This window comes from Pezoporus occidentalis, unplaced genomic scaffold (assembly GCF_034315485.1).
Source record: "Pezoporus occidentalis ecotype Australia unplaced genomic scaffold, CSIRO_AGI_Poc_V1 ctg72, whole genome shotgun sequence".
Classification (NCBI taxonomy): Eukaryota; Metazoa; Chordata; class Aves; order Psittaciformes; family Psittacidae; genus Pezoporus; species Pezoporus occidentalis.
The window spans coordinates 903,895-922,139 of NW_026916072.1; the positions used below are offsets into that span (position 1 = coordinate 903,895).

General features: G+C 43.2%; 2 protein-coding genes across 2 annotated transcripts in view; both read left to right on the forward strand.

The window, feature by feature from the left end:
- The window catches only part of CLPX (caseinolytic mitochondrial matrix peptidase chaperone subunit X), a 23,949-nt gene extending 10,794 nt beyond the window's left edge, over positions 1–13,155 (forward strand). Inside the window, exons 5-15 of the mRNA XM_062642624.1 lie at positions 2,401–2,555; positions 3,359–3,518; positions 4,711–4,752; positions 5,842–6,018; positions 6,872–7,036; positions 7,375–7,463; positions 7,979–8,143; positions 9,080–9,379; positions 9,857–9,949; positions 10,186–10,292; positions 11,386–13,155. Of these exons, the coding sequence (XP_062498608.1) occupies positions 2,401–2,555; positions 3,359–3,518; positions 4,711–4,752; positions 5,842–6,018; positions 6,872–7,036; positions 7,375–7,463; positions 7,979–8,143; positions 9,080–9,379; positions 9,857–9,949; positions 10,186–10,292; positions 11,386–11,476 (1,544 nt within the window). The 3' untranslated portion in view covers positions 11,477–13,155. The remainder of the gene's footprint in view (positions 1–2,400; positions 2,556–3,358; positions 3,519–4,710; positions 4,753–5,841; positions 6,019–6,871; positions 7,037–7,374; positions 7,464–7,978; positions 8,144–9,079; positions 9,380–9,856; positions 9,950–10,185; positions 10,293–11,385) is intronic.
- A 175-nt stretch (positions 13,156–13,330) lies between these two features.
- On the forward strand, positions 13,331–18,211 carry PDCD7 (programmed cell death 7). Its single transcript, XM_062642600.1, has 5 exons — positions 13,331–14,085; positions 15,075–15,213; positions 15,750–15,986; positions 16,595–16,682; positions 17,275–18,211. Exons 1-5 carry the CDS (start codon positions 13,351–13,353, stop codon positions 17,390–17,392), a joined length of 1,317 nt encoding a protein of 438 aa, XP_062498584.1. The 5' UTR covers positions 13,331–13,350; the 3' UTR covers positions 17,393–18,211.
- Positions 18,212–18,245: the final 34 nt, after the last annotated feature.

Genomic DNA, 18,245 nt, shown 5'->3' on the forward strand with positions numbered 1-18,245 from the left:
AGTAGAGTTGTTTGCAGTTTTGAATGCTTGGTTTTAGGGAAGGAGCAGTACTTAAACTTGGTTTCCTTACACTTAGAGCAAACTTCCTATTTTTTTTCTTTTCCCCTGTTAAAACTTATTGATGCATATCTCCACATTGATGACAAAAACTGGCCAGTTACACGACTGTGTTTTGACACCAGGCCTTCTTCCCCAGGCTCTGCATACATCAATGTTTCTGTGTAACCATGGATGCTGTGGACCTGGAAAGTCCAGAGGAGGCCATCTGGACACTATGAGGGCTGGAGCAGCTCAGGGCTGGAGCAGCTCTGCTCTGGAGCCAGGCTGAGAGAGCTGGGCTGGTTCAGCATGGAGAAGAGAAGGCTCCTTAAGGGGAGACCTTAGAGCAGATTCCAGTGCTTAAAGGGGCTGCAGGAAAGCTGGAGTGGGGCTTTGGACAAGGACCGGTAGGGACAGAACAAGGGGAATGGCTTTAACCTGCCAGAGGGGAGACTGAGATGAGCTCTTAGGCAGAAGCTCTTCCCTGTGAGGGTGCTGAGGCCCTGGCACAGGGTGCCCAGAGAAGCTGTGGCTGCCCCATCCCTGGCAGTGTTCAAGGGCAGGTTGGACACAGGGGCTTGGAGCAAGCTGCTGTATGGAAGGGGTCCCTGCCCGTGGCAGGGGGCTGGAACTGGATGAGCTTTAAGGTCCTTTACAGTCCAAGCCAATCTGGGATTCTATTGGTCTTGCTGAAAATTAGAAGATCTCTAATATGCTTCATTTGTGTTGTTTGGGGTAATTGATAAAAGTGTCCTTAAAACATCATTCACTGAAAAAATACTGTGTAAAAGATGTACAATAGTATTCTTACAGCCTGCTCTTTATTTTGTATTTAGTTAACCATCCTTGTGGATCTTTAAGGGGCAAATTTCTTGTGGCTGTCAGATGACTGTAATACTGTCAGCTAACTAATAAAGCTGACTTTTAGCACTGCATAAGGAAGGATAACAGCCTCGTGGCACTGTGGTCACTAAGAGTATCAGAGGTGTCTTGAGTGACCATTCAGGGAGAGTCTGGGCTTTTTTTCCCCTACAGTATTGTTGCTAAATAACAGTTATGTGAGCAGGGTGGGTGCAGGCAGGTGGTTCTCTACCCTGTTCCCATCAGGCAGATGACAGCAATTTGGAAGGATGCCAGAAGAGCTTTCCATCCTTTAGACAGGTTTTCTTTGGAGTAGAGTTAATAAAGCTGTGATGGTCATAGTATTATGTGCTACGTTCTTAAAAGAACGTGCTGGTCTTATTTACCCTGTTACAAGGTGTGAGGGGTTAAAAGAAACCCCTCTTTGCTGATGCCAGCTCTATGGGAGGCAACAAGAAGTTAAAAATAAGCAGCTTATTTATTGCTAGTGGCTGTTATTAAAATCAGCTGCTACTACACTGGTCAGGGCATTTGCTAAGAAGTTTTTATGATTTCAGAAGTGTTGAAGCAAGTTTTTCGTGTTTTGCTACATTTACTTTAAGTCAGTCCTGTTGCATGTGGTTTGCATTTAATAGCATGGTACTATGGTCAGAAAAGTTCTGTTTTGAATGACAGATTTATTCTTCTCTACTGCTTATTTTCCACTATTTCAACTTTGCTTTTCCCAAGGATAACACAAGTAGCACAAGTTCTAAATTGCTGGCTCTTGAAACCAGTCTCTGCAGGTAATACGTTTTCTTGAGACAGAGTTCACAAAGTTAGTGGTGGTGGGGGTTTGGCTTTTGGGATTCAAAAGAAGTTTGTTCTCTTCTTGACAGTACAAATAAATAAGCAAAAGATCTTGCAAAACATCAAAGTCCTGTTCATCTGTTGCATACCACAGCTGCCTCTGCTTGGGATGAACCCTTTGGGTGATCCTGCTGCACTCTGTGTACTGGGTTTAGGTGACTCGAGCGTGCTGTGTTGTGTTCCACAGCCAGTGGGATGCAGAGTCAAGGAGCTGCTACATATCTCCTTTCTCTACATCTCTTTGAGACTGTAGATTGCTTCCCCACACTTTAGAGTTTACCCTTAACCATGTTTTTTTGCCTGTTAGTTTGAGAGTTAGGATCAGCTCCTCATTAACTTTGCACTGCTCTGAGGTGCAGAGTTTCCTCTTCTACATGTAGTGCTACTGAATAAGTATGAAACAGATGTTTGGTTTTTCATCCCTTGTTTGGTTGCTGCCCTGCATTGTGACTTTTTGAGCAAACTGTATTCCCTTTGTGTCAGATTTCATAGTCCAATGATTGCTTTTAAAGCTCTGAAGGTGAATGAAGGGGAAGTGTGTAAACACAGAGGTGGCTGTGCTGTCTTACAGGTGCTTGTGCCCAACTCGGGCAGTTTAATGCATGCTGTCTAAACGATTCCTCTTACTGCTTTGGTTTACTTTTCCTGCAGCTTCCACCCGCTTTGTGAAGTGTGAAAAGTGTCACCATTTTTTCGTTGTACTGTCAGAGGCAGACACAAAGAAGAGCATCATTAAAGAGCCCGAGTCAGCAGCAGAAGCTGTGAAATTGGCATTCCAGCAGAAGCCGCCGCCTCCACCGAAAAAGGTTGGTTCTTAATGTCACTCCAGCGTTTCCTTGCATTGCAGCATGGTGGAATGTTTTGCTTCTTAATCTGCATCAGGTGTGTAATGGTTGGAGCAACAAACAATAAAGATGATTAGCTCAAGATTAAACCTTTAGGAGCTATGTGACCCAGCAGAGCACTGATAAAGGAAACAAGTAGATCCAATAGAAGCAGTTGGGCTTGTTTTTCCTCTGCCTTCATCTTGTGACTGAAGTCCAGTACCTTCATTTTCTCCTTGTGACCCCGAGGCTAACCTCAACCCTCACCAACTGCAGTATCTTTTATTTCCTGCTCTTGGCATATTCTGTACCCTTATGTTAGCAGCTTCCTTCTCTAGCTGCAGAACCTTGGATCTGGCCTGTTTCTGAGTGAGAACTGTGACTGGTTAGCTTCTGGCCATGACCCATCTTAAATCATTTGGTTTCCCTCTCCCGAGTAGTGAGGGAGCTTATTGTGTTTCTCAGTTCTAGTGGACTGCGGTGGTTGCTGAAGCTGTGCATAGCTCCTGGGTAGGCTGCCCTTTCTGTTGTTCTTACAAATTTGGGTGAAAATGACAATGGGTTTAAATATTAGTAGGGGAGAACTGAGAGACACAGTGTGATTGTGTAAGCTCCATGGTTTTAAGTAAACTTAACAGGAATATATTCTGTATTTTAATTGTTGTCTTTCTGTTTCTTAGTTCTGTAGTGATGGGTTTAGGCCAGAGTCCATCTTTGGCACAGTAATACTGTTTTTTCTGCTGCAAGGTGATGTAAAGTGTTACTAAGATTGAGTTATTTTTCAGATTTACAACTACCTCGACAAATACGTTGTTGGTCAGTGTTTTGCCAAGAAGGTGCTTTCGGTTGCTGTGTACAATCATTACAAGAGGATCTACAATAATATCCCAGCTAACCTGAGACAGCAAGCAGAAGTTGAAAAGCAGACTTCTTTAACACCAAGGGGTTTGTATGATGTTTGATGTTTTTTCTGGTCAAATCAATCTCAGGGCCCTCACTTAAGAAACCTGAGAAGGGTTTTACTTTGATGTTAGATGTTCTGAAAATGACATGATCTAAAGGAGTTTCTATTAAATCTAATTTTTACTCTATGTGATTTTATGTGATTTCTTTAAAGAGTAATCCAGAAGGTCTGTGCTGCCATGGGTATTGCCTTCTGTGTTAAATGTTTAGCTTTTTTACTGACATGTATTATTAGGTATTTAACTTCATAAAGCAAGCTTCCTAAATTTTACTTTCTAATCTCATTTACTGCTTAACAGTAAATCTGCTGCTTAATCAGCAAGCCACAATGCAGATCATGAAGATACTATTTTGCATAGGTAATTTGATGAATAGCTGGGTTTCCAACCTCACTTGGCTGCTGTTGGCAGCATCTGTTGGTCACCATAGTATTGTTCCATATCTAGTAGGTGTAGATGGAGTTACTCTTGGCAGTACTTTTGCTGCTGAGTAAGAATGTAGCTATGTTGATCTTAATTTATTTTTAGAAGTAGGCTTAAGTTACTGTCTCTGATTCAAAGTGTACCTTGATTTTTTTTTTAAGGTGTTTTATATTCTCTTACAAAAAACAGTATGCTGAGCAAACAGAAATCTGCTTTGCTTTTGAATTTATATAAAGAAGTGTTTTAACTGAGGAGGGAATATGAGTAGCACTGTTCTGGTAATGATAAGAGAGTAGTTGTGTACTTGGCACTGGGAAGTTCCTAACCCTCTACAGGGAAATAAAGCGGTGCATAACCAGAGGGACTGGCAGAAAATGTTTGTAACAGTGCTTTGAAATATGGGAGATGTTATGTTGTAACACTCAGATCTGAATGTGAGAGTTTAGGGAAGCCTTTTTAAGCAAAATTATATTACTGCATTTTTTCCCCCTTATGTATGGTTTTGAAACTAAAATCTAATCAGAGGCAGTAGATTGTTACTTGTTTAAGTAGCAGAAAACTTGCTGTCATTTTAAAAGCAGGTTGGGGTTTGGGTTAATTTTGGCAGCAATAGAAAGTAATTCATGTGGGGATTTCGTGTTAGAAATGCATTCATACATAGTGATGAGATGTATTCAGAAGAGGGCAAGAGGTGGAGAATTTATAAGCTTTTATCAACTTATATTTATTACTGTTTTCATCCTCTCTCTTAGAATTAGAAATCAGAAGACGGGAGGATGAGTACAGATTTACAAGTAAGTGAACTCTCTCCTCATGTCCTCCTCTGCAATATCTACTGTTTTCATGTTAATGCAGAATGGTCTTTAGTGACTGCTAGCTTGAAATGTTGGCTGAAATCCTGTTTGCTTTTCTTCTGCAAGTAAATTTAATTGATGGCATTGAGTGCAGCTTTAAAAGGGCTGACTGGGATTTGACTCCTTATCTAGTTCTAGGTGGAAAGCAGGTAAATTGTAAAAATGCCTTTTCTGAAGCTGGTTAAATAATTACCTGTTCTTAGAATTATTCTCAGTAGAGCAAAGTTGAGTTGAATTGTCTGAGATGTGATTATATAGCTAATACCACACAGAGTATCATGTAAGATAGATAATAAGGGAAGTTGTGCAACTGCAGGGTATTTGCGCTCTTAAAAGGCACTGTCACCTTGAACCTCAGAATGCCCTCTTTTTTTGTCTGAGTGATGTCACTTATGTTTATTTTCAGTCCACCAGAACTCTCACTGGCTGTTGAACTCCTTAGCCTAGCGTAGATCAGTTTGTAATCCCAGTTACACCTCTTCAAACCAGTTTGCTTGATCTTTAAAATTCTGCCCTGCAAACCAATTGAAACTAGTGCTCTGAAAGAAGAAAACCCAGCTCAGTCTCCATATGCATGTGTAGGGCCAAAACCTTAGTAACTGAAGTAAGACAACTCTTTCAGTCTTGAGACTTGGGCCCTGCTTTTGTACTCGTCACAGTAAACCAGTTCTTGTACTTTTTCATCATAGAGTTCAACATTTCGGGTTCATTTCTTCTCATGTGTTCTAAAACATACTAAAAACTACAGTTAAAATGAGGTAGTTTGTAAGGACTGAAAATTTCTCTTGTTTTTACTGTAGAGGAATATTTTTAGATAATTCTTTTCATATATGCAAATATATTTGTGCATAAATGTAGTTGAAACTCACGTTTTTGTAATAATTGTGCCATATTTCTGTTGCTGTCCTATCTCTTAACTTCTCTATAGCTAGAATTAGAGACTTGCAGAACTGAACAGAACCACCAAGCTTTTATTTTGCATTAAAGCTTCTGGTGGTGCTCACACAGTTCTCTTATTGTCTTCTTCAGAACTTCTGCAGATTGCTGGAATCAGTCCACACGGTAATGCTTTGGGAGCATCAATGCAGCAACAAATGAACCAGCAGATACCTCAGGAAAAACGGGGAGGAGAAGTCCTAGATTCACCCAATGATGACATAAAACTTGAAAAAAGTAATATTTTGCTGCTTGGACCAACTGGATCAGGTATTTTACCGCTGTGTGGTTTTATAGGTCTCAGATTTTTCCTTCAGTTGATTGTTATTGAATGATTTTCCTCTTTCTGTGATTATTCCAATTTGGTGTATAAAAAAGCTAAGCTATGGATTCCAAACTGGGGATTTTGTGCTTTCATGCCATGGTAAGAAGCTGAGCTAAATGGCCTTGAAAAGGAAGGAGCTCTATTCCTGTGGTTTTCCTTACTGCCTGGTTAAAAAGTGCAACTTTCATGCATTTCAAATGCATTTTAAAGTCTGTGTTTAGATGGCAAGCTGAGATGCTGCGCTTCGAAAGTGTTGTTCTTCACCTCTGGGACAGATGAGTTACAGGGGGGGTTAAAAGAGAACTGATAATTGAATGTTCATAAGAAGTGGGAGTGTTTGTGCTGAGGTGAAAGCATTCTTCAGGCTATTTGGGAGAACATTTACTAAATAATACTTCAATTCTGTTTCTCCTCAACTTCAAAGCAGGAGCAGTTGGACTTTGCACTGTACCCTGAGTGTCTGCAAAGGACTACTGATTTATTTAATCTTTAATCTATGCAAGTACATGTGTTGTGGTTTCTGTTGTTGTGTGATGATTTATTTGTGATACTGTGCGCATTTCAAGCTACCTCAAACATGTACTATTAGTTTAATTGAGAAATACAACTTGCCAATGTAAAAAAAACACTATTTGTGAAAACTAGCTGCTTTGGGAAGTATTCTTATATGAATATATGAGCATGCTGGCATCATTCAGAGTATCTAATAACAGTAATGATGACTCTGTGGTAAATATTTGGGTTTGTGTGCTCTAGAGAAATGAGTAGTGGTTGTAACATACAGGTCTTATTTATCAGGTAAAACCTTGCTGGCTCAGACTCTAGCTAAATGCCTAGATGTACCCTTTGCCATCTGTGATTGTACTACCTTGACCCAAGCTGGCTATGTTGGTGAAGACATTGAATCTGTCATTGCAAAACTCCTCCAAGATGCCAACTACAATGTAGAGAAAGCTCAACAAGGTAAACTTTTGCAGCATGTTTTCTGAAGTTCATTCATAGACTGTGTTAAACTCGCTTAAATGCTCTAATGAGACCACCAGTACTTCTGTTATTGGTGTTCCTGTTGCATGTACCTGAACTTTAAATCGGGAATAACAAACCTGAAGAGACCTCTACGCATACCATGTAGCTTTTCTTCTTGTCCATAGTTGGACAAGGTTGTGTGCATTTTGTAACCTACAATGCAGAAGTAGAACAGACTGCTGCTGTCTTAAATCATGTTCTGCCTTCCCTATGTGTAAGTTCTTGCTTCTCTTAAAAAGTGGAGTCTTCCTTAAATCCATTTTCTGTAACTGCAGGAATTGTTTTTCTGGATGAAGTAGATAAGATTGGCAGTGTTCCTGGCATTCATCAGTTACGGGATGTTGGAGGAGAAGGGGTTCAACAAGTGAGTACTTCCGTGGAGTGATTTTCCTTTGTAAGGGAGCAGCCCAACAAGTCTGTTGTGTGTCCGATGGCATGGGGGTGTATAGAGTCACAGTTCTACAGTACCCTGATTATTAACCTTTTGAAACCCTCATCTTTCCTCTTCATTCAAAATAAAACTCACAACTGCTTCATAGAAACATTTTAATTGAAAAACATCTTTGCAGCATTCAGATGGCAAAGTTGCATAACGTAGGCAAGAACAGAAAGCATTTTGTTTCAGCAAAACCCTTAAAGCAACTTACTGCTAAGTACAGCTCAGAATGTGCATGGGAGTCACATTAAAGGAAGGTTTTTGTCTATCTTGAGAGGGATCATATAGAAAACTGATTTCATTAGGCACTTGCTGTTACTATAAAGGCTTAAGGGATTAAAGAATGCAAGTACCTCTGTGAAAGTCAGCACAGGCTGGTGTGCTGCCTTATATGATGCTGCACAATGGAATTTTTTTATTGCTTTGTCTTCTTCCCTCCTCAGGGCTTGTTAAAGTTACTCGAAGGCACAATAGTAAATGTTCCAGAAAAGAATTCTCGTAAACTACGTGGAGAAACGGTGCAGGTTGACACAACAAACATCCTCTTTGTTGCTTCTGGTGCTTTTAATGGTCTGGACAGAATTATCAGCAGGAGGAAGAATGAAAAAGTGAGTGCATCAGGCTGTATTTGAACTGAAAAATTACTATGGTAGTTACTGTTCACAGTAGAGACTCTTAAAGGTGGTGCTGTATGTATAAACCCACTATGTTTATAGAGCAGGGGGTTTCCGTCTGTTATCTGGGTACCTGAGGTCAAGCCTAAGAAAGGTAGGCTCAAAGAACAAGCCTATTGTTAGTAGGCTTAAGTAGCTTGCAGTGATCTCTGCTTCCAGAGAGAGATTTTTAGCATATGCAAATAGGGAGGGTTAAAGGCTGTTGGGGGACCACTTGCTGTCCCTGCTTACTTGGTAAACTTAATGCTGTTGCAGTGTCCAGTGTTTCTTAAAGACAGAGTATGTGAAACAGTTGTAGCAATTGTAATAGGATTTCTTTCAGTTGGAGTGTCCTGAGTAGGAAACTGAGAGAACCTTTGATATCCCCAGAAAAAAACTTCCACCGTTTATACTTATAGTTTGAGCAAATGGTGCTAAAAGCTCACATCAGCTTAAAATGCCTGGTCATGCAGTTCACTGTGTTCTGTGTTCATGTCTGGGGACAGAGTTCTTGTGGCTGCAGCTTTCTGCCAAATGTGCACCCTGTTTCTAACAAGAGAGGTAACTGAAATCCACATTTTATGATAATTCAGGTAGCTTTTCATGCAAGCACTCTTGCATGCATTTGCTTAACGTCTGAAGAACCCTTTTTAGCGCCACTGGGATGTGTAAACTGATGAGGATACGTTGATAACCTTGCTGTTAGGCTGGTGTCTTAATACTTTACTGAGAGAATTAAACTGATTGTGCAAGGGGTGTAATTTTACTGTAAGTAATTTCCTGAGCCTAGTCAGTCACTTCAGGTTTTTTTAATGCACATAGAAAGTGATTTAGTTATATTAAAAACTGTAACTATTATAATTCTATAAGGATAACATGTTTGTGTTGCAGTATCTAGGATTTGGCACACCAGCTAACATGGGCAAAGGCAGAAGGGCTGCAGCAGCTGCTGATCTTGCTAATATAAGTGGGGAGTCTGATCCCCAGGAAGAAATTGAAGAGAAAGATCGCTTGCTGCGTCACGTGGAAGCCAGGGATCTCATTGAGTTTGGCATGATTCCCGAGTTTGTGGGACGTTTGCCCGTGGTGGTTCCTCTGCACAGCCTGGATGAGAAAACCCTTGTACGGATTCTTACTGAGCCACGAAATGCTGTGGTTCCTCAGTACCAGGCCCTGTTCAGCATGGATAAGGTTTGAAGTTTTTATCTGGGGGACTCTTCAGTATTCTTGTTTATAAATACAGTGTTGAAGTGATCTAAAATAGCAGCTGGAATCGCTTCTTCCCCCCCACATGTGCACCTCCCCACTGTGGAAGAAAAAGTAAGCAAACTGGTTAAAACCTGACTGGCTTACAGTGGGTAACTGTCCTTGTGGGGTGAGTAACCTGGAAGTAGTTGAGCTGCACTTGATGTTCATGTTCAAATGGGCATCCGTGACCTTGCCTAGTAGGCCTCGACAGCCACTTCATTTAGTGTAGAGATAAAGGGATGTAGTAAATTCTGGTAACATTAGTCGAAACCAAAGAGCAGCTGAAGCTTAAAGGTTAATTGTTTTGGTCTGTAACAAGTAAATCACTGCTGTTATTTTCAGTAACACTTGCATTGTCGCAGTCAACCCACTCTTGAGTTACAAATGAAATAAATAAATTTGCAATTTTTCTATATGTAGTGTGAATTAAATGTAACTGAAGATGCATTGAAGGCTATAGCCAGACTGGCCCTGGACAGAAAAACTGGTGCAAGAGGCCTTCGATCTATAATGGTGAGTAAATTTTCACGTTGAGTAAATGAAGCTACTTACGTTTTTGTATATGGACCTAAACATGACAGCTTTCAGTCACAGCTTCACTTAGTTCGGGGTCTTACATGGGATGCAGTAAGTCTTTTCTTCCAAGAAAACTCTCTAGCTCTGAAAATCACTTCCTGACCATATTGTTATGTGGAAGAAATATTTGACATGATATACACTAATGTTTTGCCCCTTCTATTTTCTTGTAGGAGAAGCTGTTACTGGAGCCCATGTTTGAAGTGCCCAATTCTGACATTGTATGCGTGGAAGTTGACAAAGATGTTGTAGAAGGCAAAAAAGAGCCAGGATACATTAGGTAAAACCGTAACAGATGTTTCAGAGCAGACGAGTTGTACAGCTAGACAGGTATTCTGCTGTTTGCTGTAGGAACAAGCTTATAAACACACAACCTAAAAGGGATCCAAGTCTCCGTATGCTGCACACAGCCAAACTAGTGCCTATTCTGTCTAGGGGCTTTGGGATAATTTGGGGTTGTATTGCATTAGGGTTTAAATAGAAATCTAAAAATAAACTTGCATATGAAGTTACTTTAAGCCTTTTGTGTGTGTATGTGTGTATACCTGTAGAAATAGAAGTGAATTATAAGCATCATAAGTTAACAGTAAAAAGCTGAAGTTTAATTGTGACTCTACTGAAATTCCTGAAATGGAACTTTTTACTTTCACCTACTACTTTCTGTCACTGAGGCTGATTTTTTGTGCAGGCTGCTGCAGTTTTTCTTCTCCATTGCTTTTGCAGTGCAGAAGAAGGAAGAGCCACAAAGGCACATGTACTGATTTGCTGAGCTCTTAATTTAATGTTGTAAAGGCTATATTGTGGTAAGGTTGTGGTGGAATGATGAAAGCATGGGGAAAAATCTGGATTTAGGAATACAAAACTGTCTTGATTTTAGTGAACAAAGGATGGAGTTGAGAGGGAATGGGTCAGGTTAAAAACATAGGTATGAAACTGAGGAACTCTGGCTTGGTTTTTATCCCTGACAAGTTTTTGGGGGTAACTTCCTCCACTGAGGTACGTGGTTTGTATTCCTCTCTGTGCTGAAGCTTGTGTCTCAAAGGAGATAGTTGGAGTGGAAAGTATCCTGCCTTACAGATACTGATTACTTACACTGATGGCTGCTTTATGGGATTTTGTAGAGCACCACCGTTCATATTTGCTGGAAATACAAAATTTATTGATTAAATCAAATGACTTAACTGAATTCAACAGCTTGTTTGCTCTCAGTAATGAGAGTGCCTACTGGTAGTGATCTGCATAGCATCATTTTCAGCTCAGAAGGTCATTCAGGAGCTGAATGCTTGTCAGGGCAGTTTTCACTGGGGTAACATATTGACCATAAGCTACAGAAACTGTATCTAAAGTATCTGATCAGTTCATTTTAATTATAGGGCTCCCACTAAAGATTCATCTGAGGAAGAATATGATTCTGGTGTGGAGGAAGAAGGTTGGCCACGACAAGCAGATGCTGCAAACCATTAAATACTGTCAGAATGCTCGCCTGCATAAAGCACACTTGGTTATTTCTGGCTTCAGTCTGATACTAAAAGGCATTGGATCTGTCTCGGATACGTGATGAGGAACTTTATTAGCTCAAGCAGATCGTGTATTTTCTTGCAACATCACATTGATTTATCCGATGGACATTGTGTGGACTTGGATGGCATAATGTTCAAATATGAATTGTATATTACACTTGTTCAATTAAAATGTATAGCAAATCCAGCAGCACCTGGATCCATCGCTCTTCCTAGAAACTAAACCAGCAACGCCGGTGCTGCAATAGTTAAATTTTACAGTAATATTACTCTACAAACATGGGAATCAAGATGAATAATTGGTGGAGGGTGAATAAACCATTAGCTCCTCACAGGGGGTTGCACTGGGGTCAGTGTTGGGTTGGAACCAGGTGGGTGCTGGAGTGACTTGTTACAGCGGAAACTGGGACAGGCTTTGTGACGCTGCTGGGAGATCTTGCTAAGATGTGACACTAGTTTGTTACAGTAATTGAAATGCAATAGCAAATAATTATCCTTCACCTCTCCATTAGGAGTACGCTTTCATCACCTGGAATACCGTGAAAGAAGGTGAAGTCAGAACTTGGTAATTCATTTTTCCAGAGGATTTCTAGGACGCGGTAAGCCATCTGAATTTGGACGAGAAGTCAACATCAATTTTTAACTATTAATGTTCTAATATAGTACATTTTGTTTAACGTATTGGAACTATCATGCATCAGTTTTTTGGTGCACTTTGCCCAACCTCTATCTTATAATGTTAAGAGATGAAAGAAGTAAATGTATCATATTTTTGATGTAACCTGTAGTGATCGTTCACACGGCGCTTTTTAAGTTATCTGCTCCAATGCTGGTAGTGCTTCTTGTGGTTTTGTCTTTGATTTCTAGTCTGGCAGCAAAGCGATCCTCCCTCTTCTGTACCAAAATGAATACGATCCTTTAGGAGAATCTTTGTGGAAACACTGAAGGACCAGTGTGTTTTGGGAATTAGAATCGTTACTTGCAACTTTTTGTTCTTCAATGATACCTGGGCTTAGGTTTTACTGCCCCTTTCTTCTAACATTTAAATTCACACTATTTAAATGAAACTCTCATCCTTCTTTTCAGTCCAGTGGATGTTTTAGGGCAGGAGAGGTTACCGTGGATGCATTGACCCTATTTCTGTTGATTTTTGTTATGTAAATTTAATGTGATACTTGTGTTCTGACCTAGAAGCAGTGTGACATGCAGTTGCAGCCAGGTGCAGCAGATACTTCCCTTAGGATTTCAGGTTTTATTCAGGTAAAACGACCCACTAATGGTTCAGAAAAAGCTGCATTGGGAGTTGAGAGTATTTCTAGGAGCTTAGAGCCCTCACAATGGGAATCTGGGGTGAACTATCTGTACCTGCATCCTCACTTTCCTCCTTCTAGAGTGAAAAAAGTACATATAACCGCTTTTAATTCTGACTCCTCTCATTCAGCTCCCTTTTTAAATGGATTAAAACCAAACCCCAGCCTTTTAGGTGAAACTGTTCAACAACTTAGTTTTGAAAGTTGTTTGGAATTATGTAAAACACAAACTGTTTTTAAGGAAACAAATCGCTCTGTAACTACAGTTTGTACTTCACCTCTGCCGTTTGAATAAAACCGAGCGAATACTCAAGCACCGGAGCGTTGTCATCCCTGACGTCAGCCCCAGAAGGTTTAAAGTTTAAAGGTATTTTGAGGTTTTAAGGCTTTTAAGTGATCAATAGGTGACAAAAAGGCTGTGCCGGGTGGGGACGCGGAGGGACGGGTCCTCCGCGCCGCCAGGGGGCGCTGCGCGGCGGGTGCAGCATGTCGAGGTCGAGGCGGCAGCATGGCGCAGCCTCCTCCGTTCGGCGGGCGCTTCCCGCCGCCGTTCCGGCCCTTCCCGCCGCCCGTGGGGCCCTTCCCGCCGCCCGCCGCGTCCTTCCCCGGCCCCGCCGCCCGCCCGGGGCCCTTCGCGGCGGGGGCCGCTCCTGCGCCCTTCCTGCTGCCACCGCTGCCGGCCGGGCCCGAGGGCGAAGCGAGGCCGCGCTTCCCTCCTGCCGGCGGCCAGTTCTTCCCGGCGGCGCCGCCGTTCCCGCCGCGGCCGGTGGGTGAGGAGGAGGCGGCGCGGCGGCAGCAGGACGAGCTGTGGCTGTCGCAGTTCCTGAGCCGGCGCCAGGCCGCTCCCCCGCCGCCGCCGCCGCCCGCGGCCGCCAGCCCCAGCAGCGCCCGGGAGCTGGCGGTGGCGGCGCTGGGCCGGGTGGCGCGGCTGGCCGCGCTCTGCGGGGCCCTGCGGCAGCGGGAGGCCGAGGCCGACGAGGCGGGCTGGGCCCGGGTGCGGGAGGAGGCGGAGGCGGCGCGGCAGGAGCTGCGGGAGGTCGTGCGGCCCCTGAGGGAGCCCGGCTACCGGGAGGCGCTGCGGAGGAAGCTTGAGAGGGCGAGGAAGAGGAGGCAGCGGCTGCAGCGGAGGAAGCAGGAGGCCAGGGCGGCCAAGGAGGAGGAGAAGGCCCGGGCCGCCGAGCGGGAGGCCAAGATCGACCAGTGGAGAGCCAAGTGCATCCAGGAGGTGGAGGAGAAGAACCGGGTACGGCTCCGAGCGGGCTCAGCCTCCTACCCCAGCTGTACTGTGGCCTTACGGGGACTGCTGCGAGCCCCTCTGGGCTCCGGGCAAGGTGGTGGAGCTGGGGGAGACCTGTTGGTCAATGGGCTCACAGCAGGGCTGTGTCTGCCGGCACCTGGATTTAGGTCTGCAGCTGGCTGCTGCATGGGTCCAGCGTGCTGGAGATGTGCGGTTTCCAAGGCTTACAGCCCTGTTTCTTCATTGAAAGCCTTGGGCTTTGCCACGCTCTTGTAGTAGGCCTTCACAGTCAGAATTTAACTGGATTCTGAACTCTTGGTTGGATGTGAAAGTCTTTCAGGTCCTAGACCTGCCCTCACTGCTCACACACAGCTTATGGTGGTCAGTGCCATTCCAGTAACCATAACCTTTGCCTGCTGGCTTCGTCCTGCAAAGCTTGTTTGCAAGCGTTTCACTATTACCAGGAAGTACGATGGCCCCAAAGGATTAAAACCCCCTCACATTGGGCTTGCTGGGAAGTGCTGTTGACACCTTTGTGTTGATTGGTGGCTAAAGAGCTACTCCTCTGCTGGTGCTGGGTCTGCTGCCGGGGTGGCACAGAGCAGCTCTCGGGAAGGGTTTTGTGTTCAGTCTGTGGCACATTAATGGTGTTCAGTTGCCGAGCTGTAGAATGAGGATGGTTTATGTGTATGGTTAATGTTGTTCCTGACTTTGTGTGGTTAAAGGCTGGTTATCTGGCTTTGTGAATTCAATAGCCGTTTGGCTTGAATTTAGGAGTTGCTCAGTATTCTTTTGTTGTCTCTAAAAGTCTACCATGTTTTAGCTTTTTAATCAAAAGGCAAGGTTGGATGGGTGATTTCACTTGTTTCACTTGCTATGGCTGCAAAGTCACTGGGAAGTTACTGTTATATCCAGTGATCTGTTTGAAAGTACCATTTCATTCTTGTCTGTGGGATATGTCACACATCAGGTCTGGGTTTTTCTCTCTTTCACAGGAACGAGAACTTAAGGCTGCTGCAGACAGTGTCTTATCTGAAGTACGGAAGAAACAAGCAGACACCAAGAGGATGGTGGACATCCTGCGCGCATTGGAGAAGCTTCGGAAACTGAGGAAAGAGGCTGCTGCCAGGAAAGGTTAATGATGAGGTTTTTACCAAACTTCTAATTGCACACACAGGACATAAGCTGATGTGAGTGCCCTGTGCCAATTGGCAAGGTGCAGCTTGAAAAAGCTGTTCATTAGTGATTTTAGTTACGTTGTTATGCAAGAATAGTTGTAAACTGCTGAAACTTAAACAGGGGAAGTTTATATATAAGGAAGAAGTTCTTTACTGTAAGCGTGGGGAGGCACTGGAATGGGTTGCCCAGGGAGGTTGTGAATGCTCCATCCCTGGCAGTGTTCAAGGCCAGGCTGGACAGAGCCTTGGTGACCTGGTTTAGTGGGAGGTGTGGAACTGGATGATCTTAAGGTCCTTTCCAGCCCTAACTATTCTGTGATGCTGTGAATTCAGTGGTTGTGTTCCTGTGTCTCCAAGCTCTTTCCTAGTAGAAGAATTGGGCCACTAAGATGGTTGTTAGCAAGGCTGGGCTCATGTTCCAGCTCCTCTCTCAAATCTTGTAACAGCCCCTTATGAATGCAAAAGTTCAAAATGAATTCTCTTTCTGTTCAGGTGTTTGTCCTCCCCCCTCGGCAGATGAAGCCTTTGAAACTGAGGTGGAGAGTCTCAAAACGTTGCTCCAGAATCGCACAGAGCTGTATGAAGCTGAGGAGAGAGCGTTAAGAGTTATGCTGGAGGGAGAACAGGAGGAGGAAAGGAAGAGAGAGATGGAAAAGAAACAGAAGAAAGAAAGAGAAAAACTACTTCAGCAGAAACTCGAAATGGATTCCAAGCTGTTTGGGGATCCAGGTAAATTCTGCATCCTATACTTGACATGTTTTTTTCACACCACACCCCCACCCCATAGACACTGGGTTTTTAAAATGCAGGCACAAAGATAGTTAAGAAAGAAAGAAATAAATCATCCACTGGAATAAAATATGGTCTGAGGAAAGGATGGGATAAACACAGTGTGCTATTAACACATGTGATGCTCCTCAGCGTAGACTGTGGTGTATTTCAAGACAATTTCATAATGCTTTGCAAGAAGAGGTTGTAGATTAAGCTAAAGTGAGACTAAACACAAGAGATTGAAGACTTCGAGCACCCAGCAGATGCTTCAGTCTGGTGATTTGGTAAAGTGCGACTCAAGTAATCTGTAACAATTCAGTGGCCATATGTTCCCCTTGTTTAGAAGATGGAGACAGGAAAAGTACTGCTGGTCTTGACTTGCCTTTGACAGCTCTGATGAGGAGACATGCAAAACATGTAACTAGTCCTTAACAGATTACACAGGGATTTCATTTCAAGTTGGAGCTGGGGAGTAGCAAGTGAGCTGGCAAATCTGGGGCTTCCAGGACTTACTAGAATCAGTCTTTCTGGTTTGTTGAACAATTCCTCTGTTTGTGTTTTAACAGATGAATTTCCTCTAGCCCATCTACTGCAGCCCTTCCGAGACTATTACTTACAAGCTGAGCATTCTGTAGCAGCTCTAATCCAGATCAGGTAAAACCAAGCAAACTCTATTTTATTATCAAGGGTGGCAAGTATTGTTTGTTAAGATTGTAAAATCTACAGTCCCATCCCTCCAGGTTGGAAGGGACTCGAGGATCATCTGGTCCAAGCTTTCTAGGCAAAGCGTGACCTAGATTAGAGGTCCCAGCAGCGTGCCCAGCCGAATCTCAAGTGTCCAACACGGGAGTCCACCACTTCCCTGGGGAGATTATTCCAATGGCTGGTTGTTCTCGTGGCGAAAAATGTTCTTGTGTCCAGTTGGAATCTCCCCAGGAGTAACTTGTGCTCCTTACCCCATGTCTTTTCCATGTGACTCCTTGTGAAAACGGAGTCTCCATCCTCTTTGTAGCCACCCATTAAATACTGGAACATGGGGATAATGTCTCCCCTGAACCTTCTTTTCTCTAGGCTGAACAAACCCAGCTCTCAGCCTTTCCTCACATGGCAGGCTTCCCTGTCATGGAACAGTTTACAGTGTTCCATGTATTGATCCGTATGGAAAGATACCTGTGTGGGTATACGATAAATCTTATTACCAAACTCCTACCAGCCCTCCTCTGATCCAGTGCTCTCTCTGTTAAAGGCATGAATGGGATCAGTACTTGGTGCCAGCTGATCACCCTGAAGGAAGCAGCATCCCTCCAGGATGGGTTCTTCCGAGTCTCCCCACAAATGACACTTGGGCCACCGCTGTTCGATGACTCAGTAGTAGATGATATTGGAGGAATGTTTCATTGTCATGGCACGTGCAGGGATGAGAGGGTCTGAAGAGGACGTGTCTCATCCTCTGTTTCACTAGCTGGGTTCTGGAATGTCTCGAAGAATAGGAACTGGTTTTGCCACCTGACTCTGCTGGGAGATACCTGAGCAAGGCCAAAGCTGCTGGGCCTCTCATGGTGTGGAATTACAATCCTGCTGCCAGGTTTTGCTAACAAATCTCAATCTTAATAAAGAAACATTGCTGACAGGAGTATTTGTGCCAGTATTAACATCCTATTTTTAGTGGCTTTTATCTTTACAAGCCTAAGTCCAGATGATGAAATCTCCAGAAATAAAGACTTCAGGGGAAAAAAGAAATCATTAGAAAACATGTTTTTCTTCTTAAATGAAGCCTGTCAAGCTTCGCTGTCAAAACAGTTCCTGTATTTTTGTGTGTAGAAACCAACCCATTACAAGCTTAAACAAATGGTGAAGTACAAACAAGACAGGGCTTTTGAAGGTTGATTAAAGCAGTTGTTGACATTTTACTTTTGTGGACTAAAACTGGTACCACAGCATGGAAAGAATTCCTAGTCATGGTGAAATAGGTCAGAGAACCATGTGAATATAGATGAATTCAGTGAACAAGCCTCCTGGAAAACAAACAGTGAAATCTGGAGTCTAGCTCACGGTAATTGGTTTTGCCTATACAGCTATTTTTGTATAGGGACAGCTCATGTGTCTAATACTTGATTTAAAAGTGCAGCTCTATTTTGTAAGTTGGGGTTTTGTACAGAATAAATAGAGGAAAATGGAATTTATGTTTTCTTGTCTGAAGTGTTTTTCCTCCGAGGG

What these genes read in the sequence shown, in the direction of transcription:
- PDCD7 (XM_062642600.1), top strand. Translation starts at nt 13,351, where the DNA reads ATGGCGCAGCCTCCTCCGTTCGGCGGGCGCTTCCCGCCGCCGTTCCGG. An exon ending in AGAGGCTGCTGCCAGGAAAG is followed by an intron (nt 15,214 to 15,749) that starts GTTAATGATGAG and finishes CTTTCTGTTCAG; the next exon opens with GTGTTTGTCCTCCCCCCTCG. An exon ending in CAAGCTGTTTGGGGATCCAG is followed by an intron (nt 15,987 to 16,594) that starts GTAAATTCTGCA and finishes GTGTTTTAACAG; the next exon opens with ATGAATTTCCTCTAGCCCAT.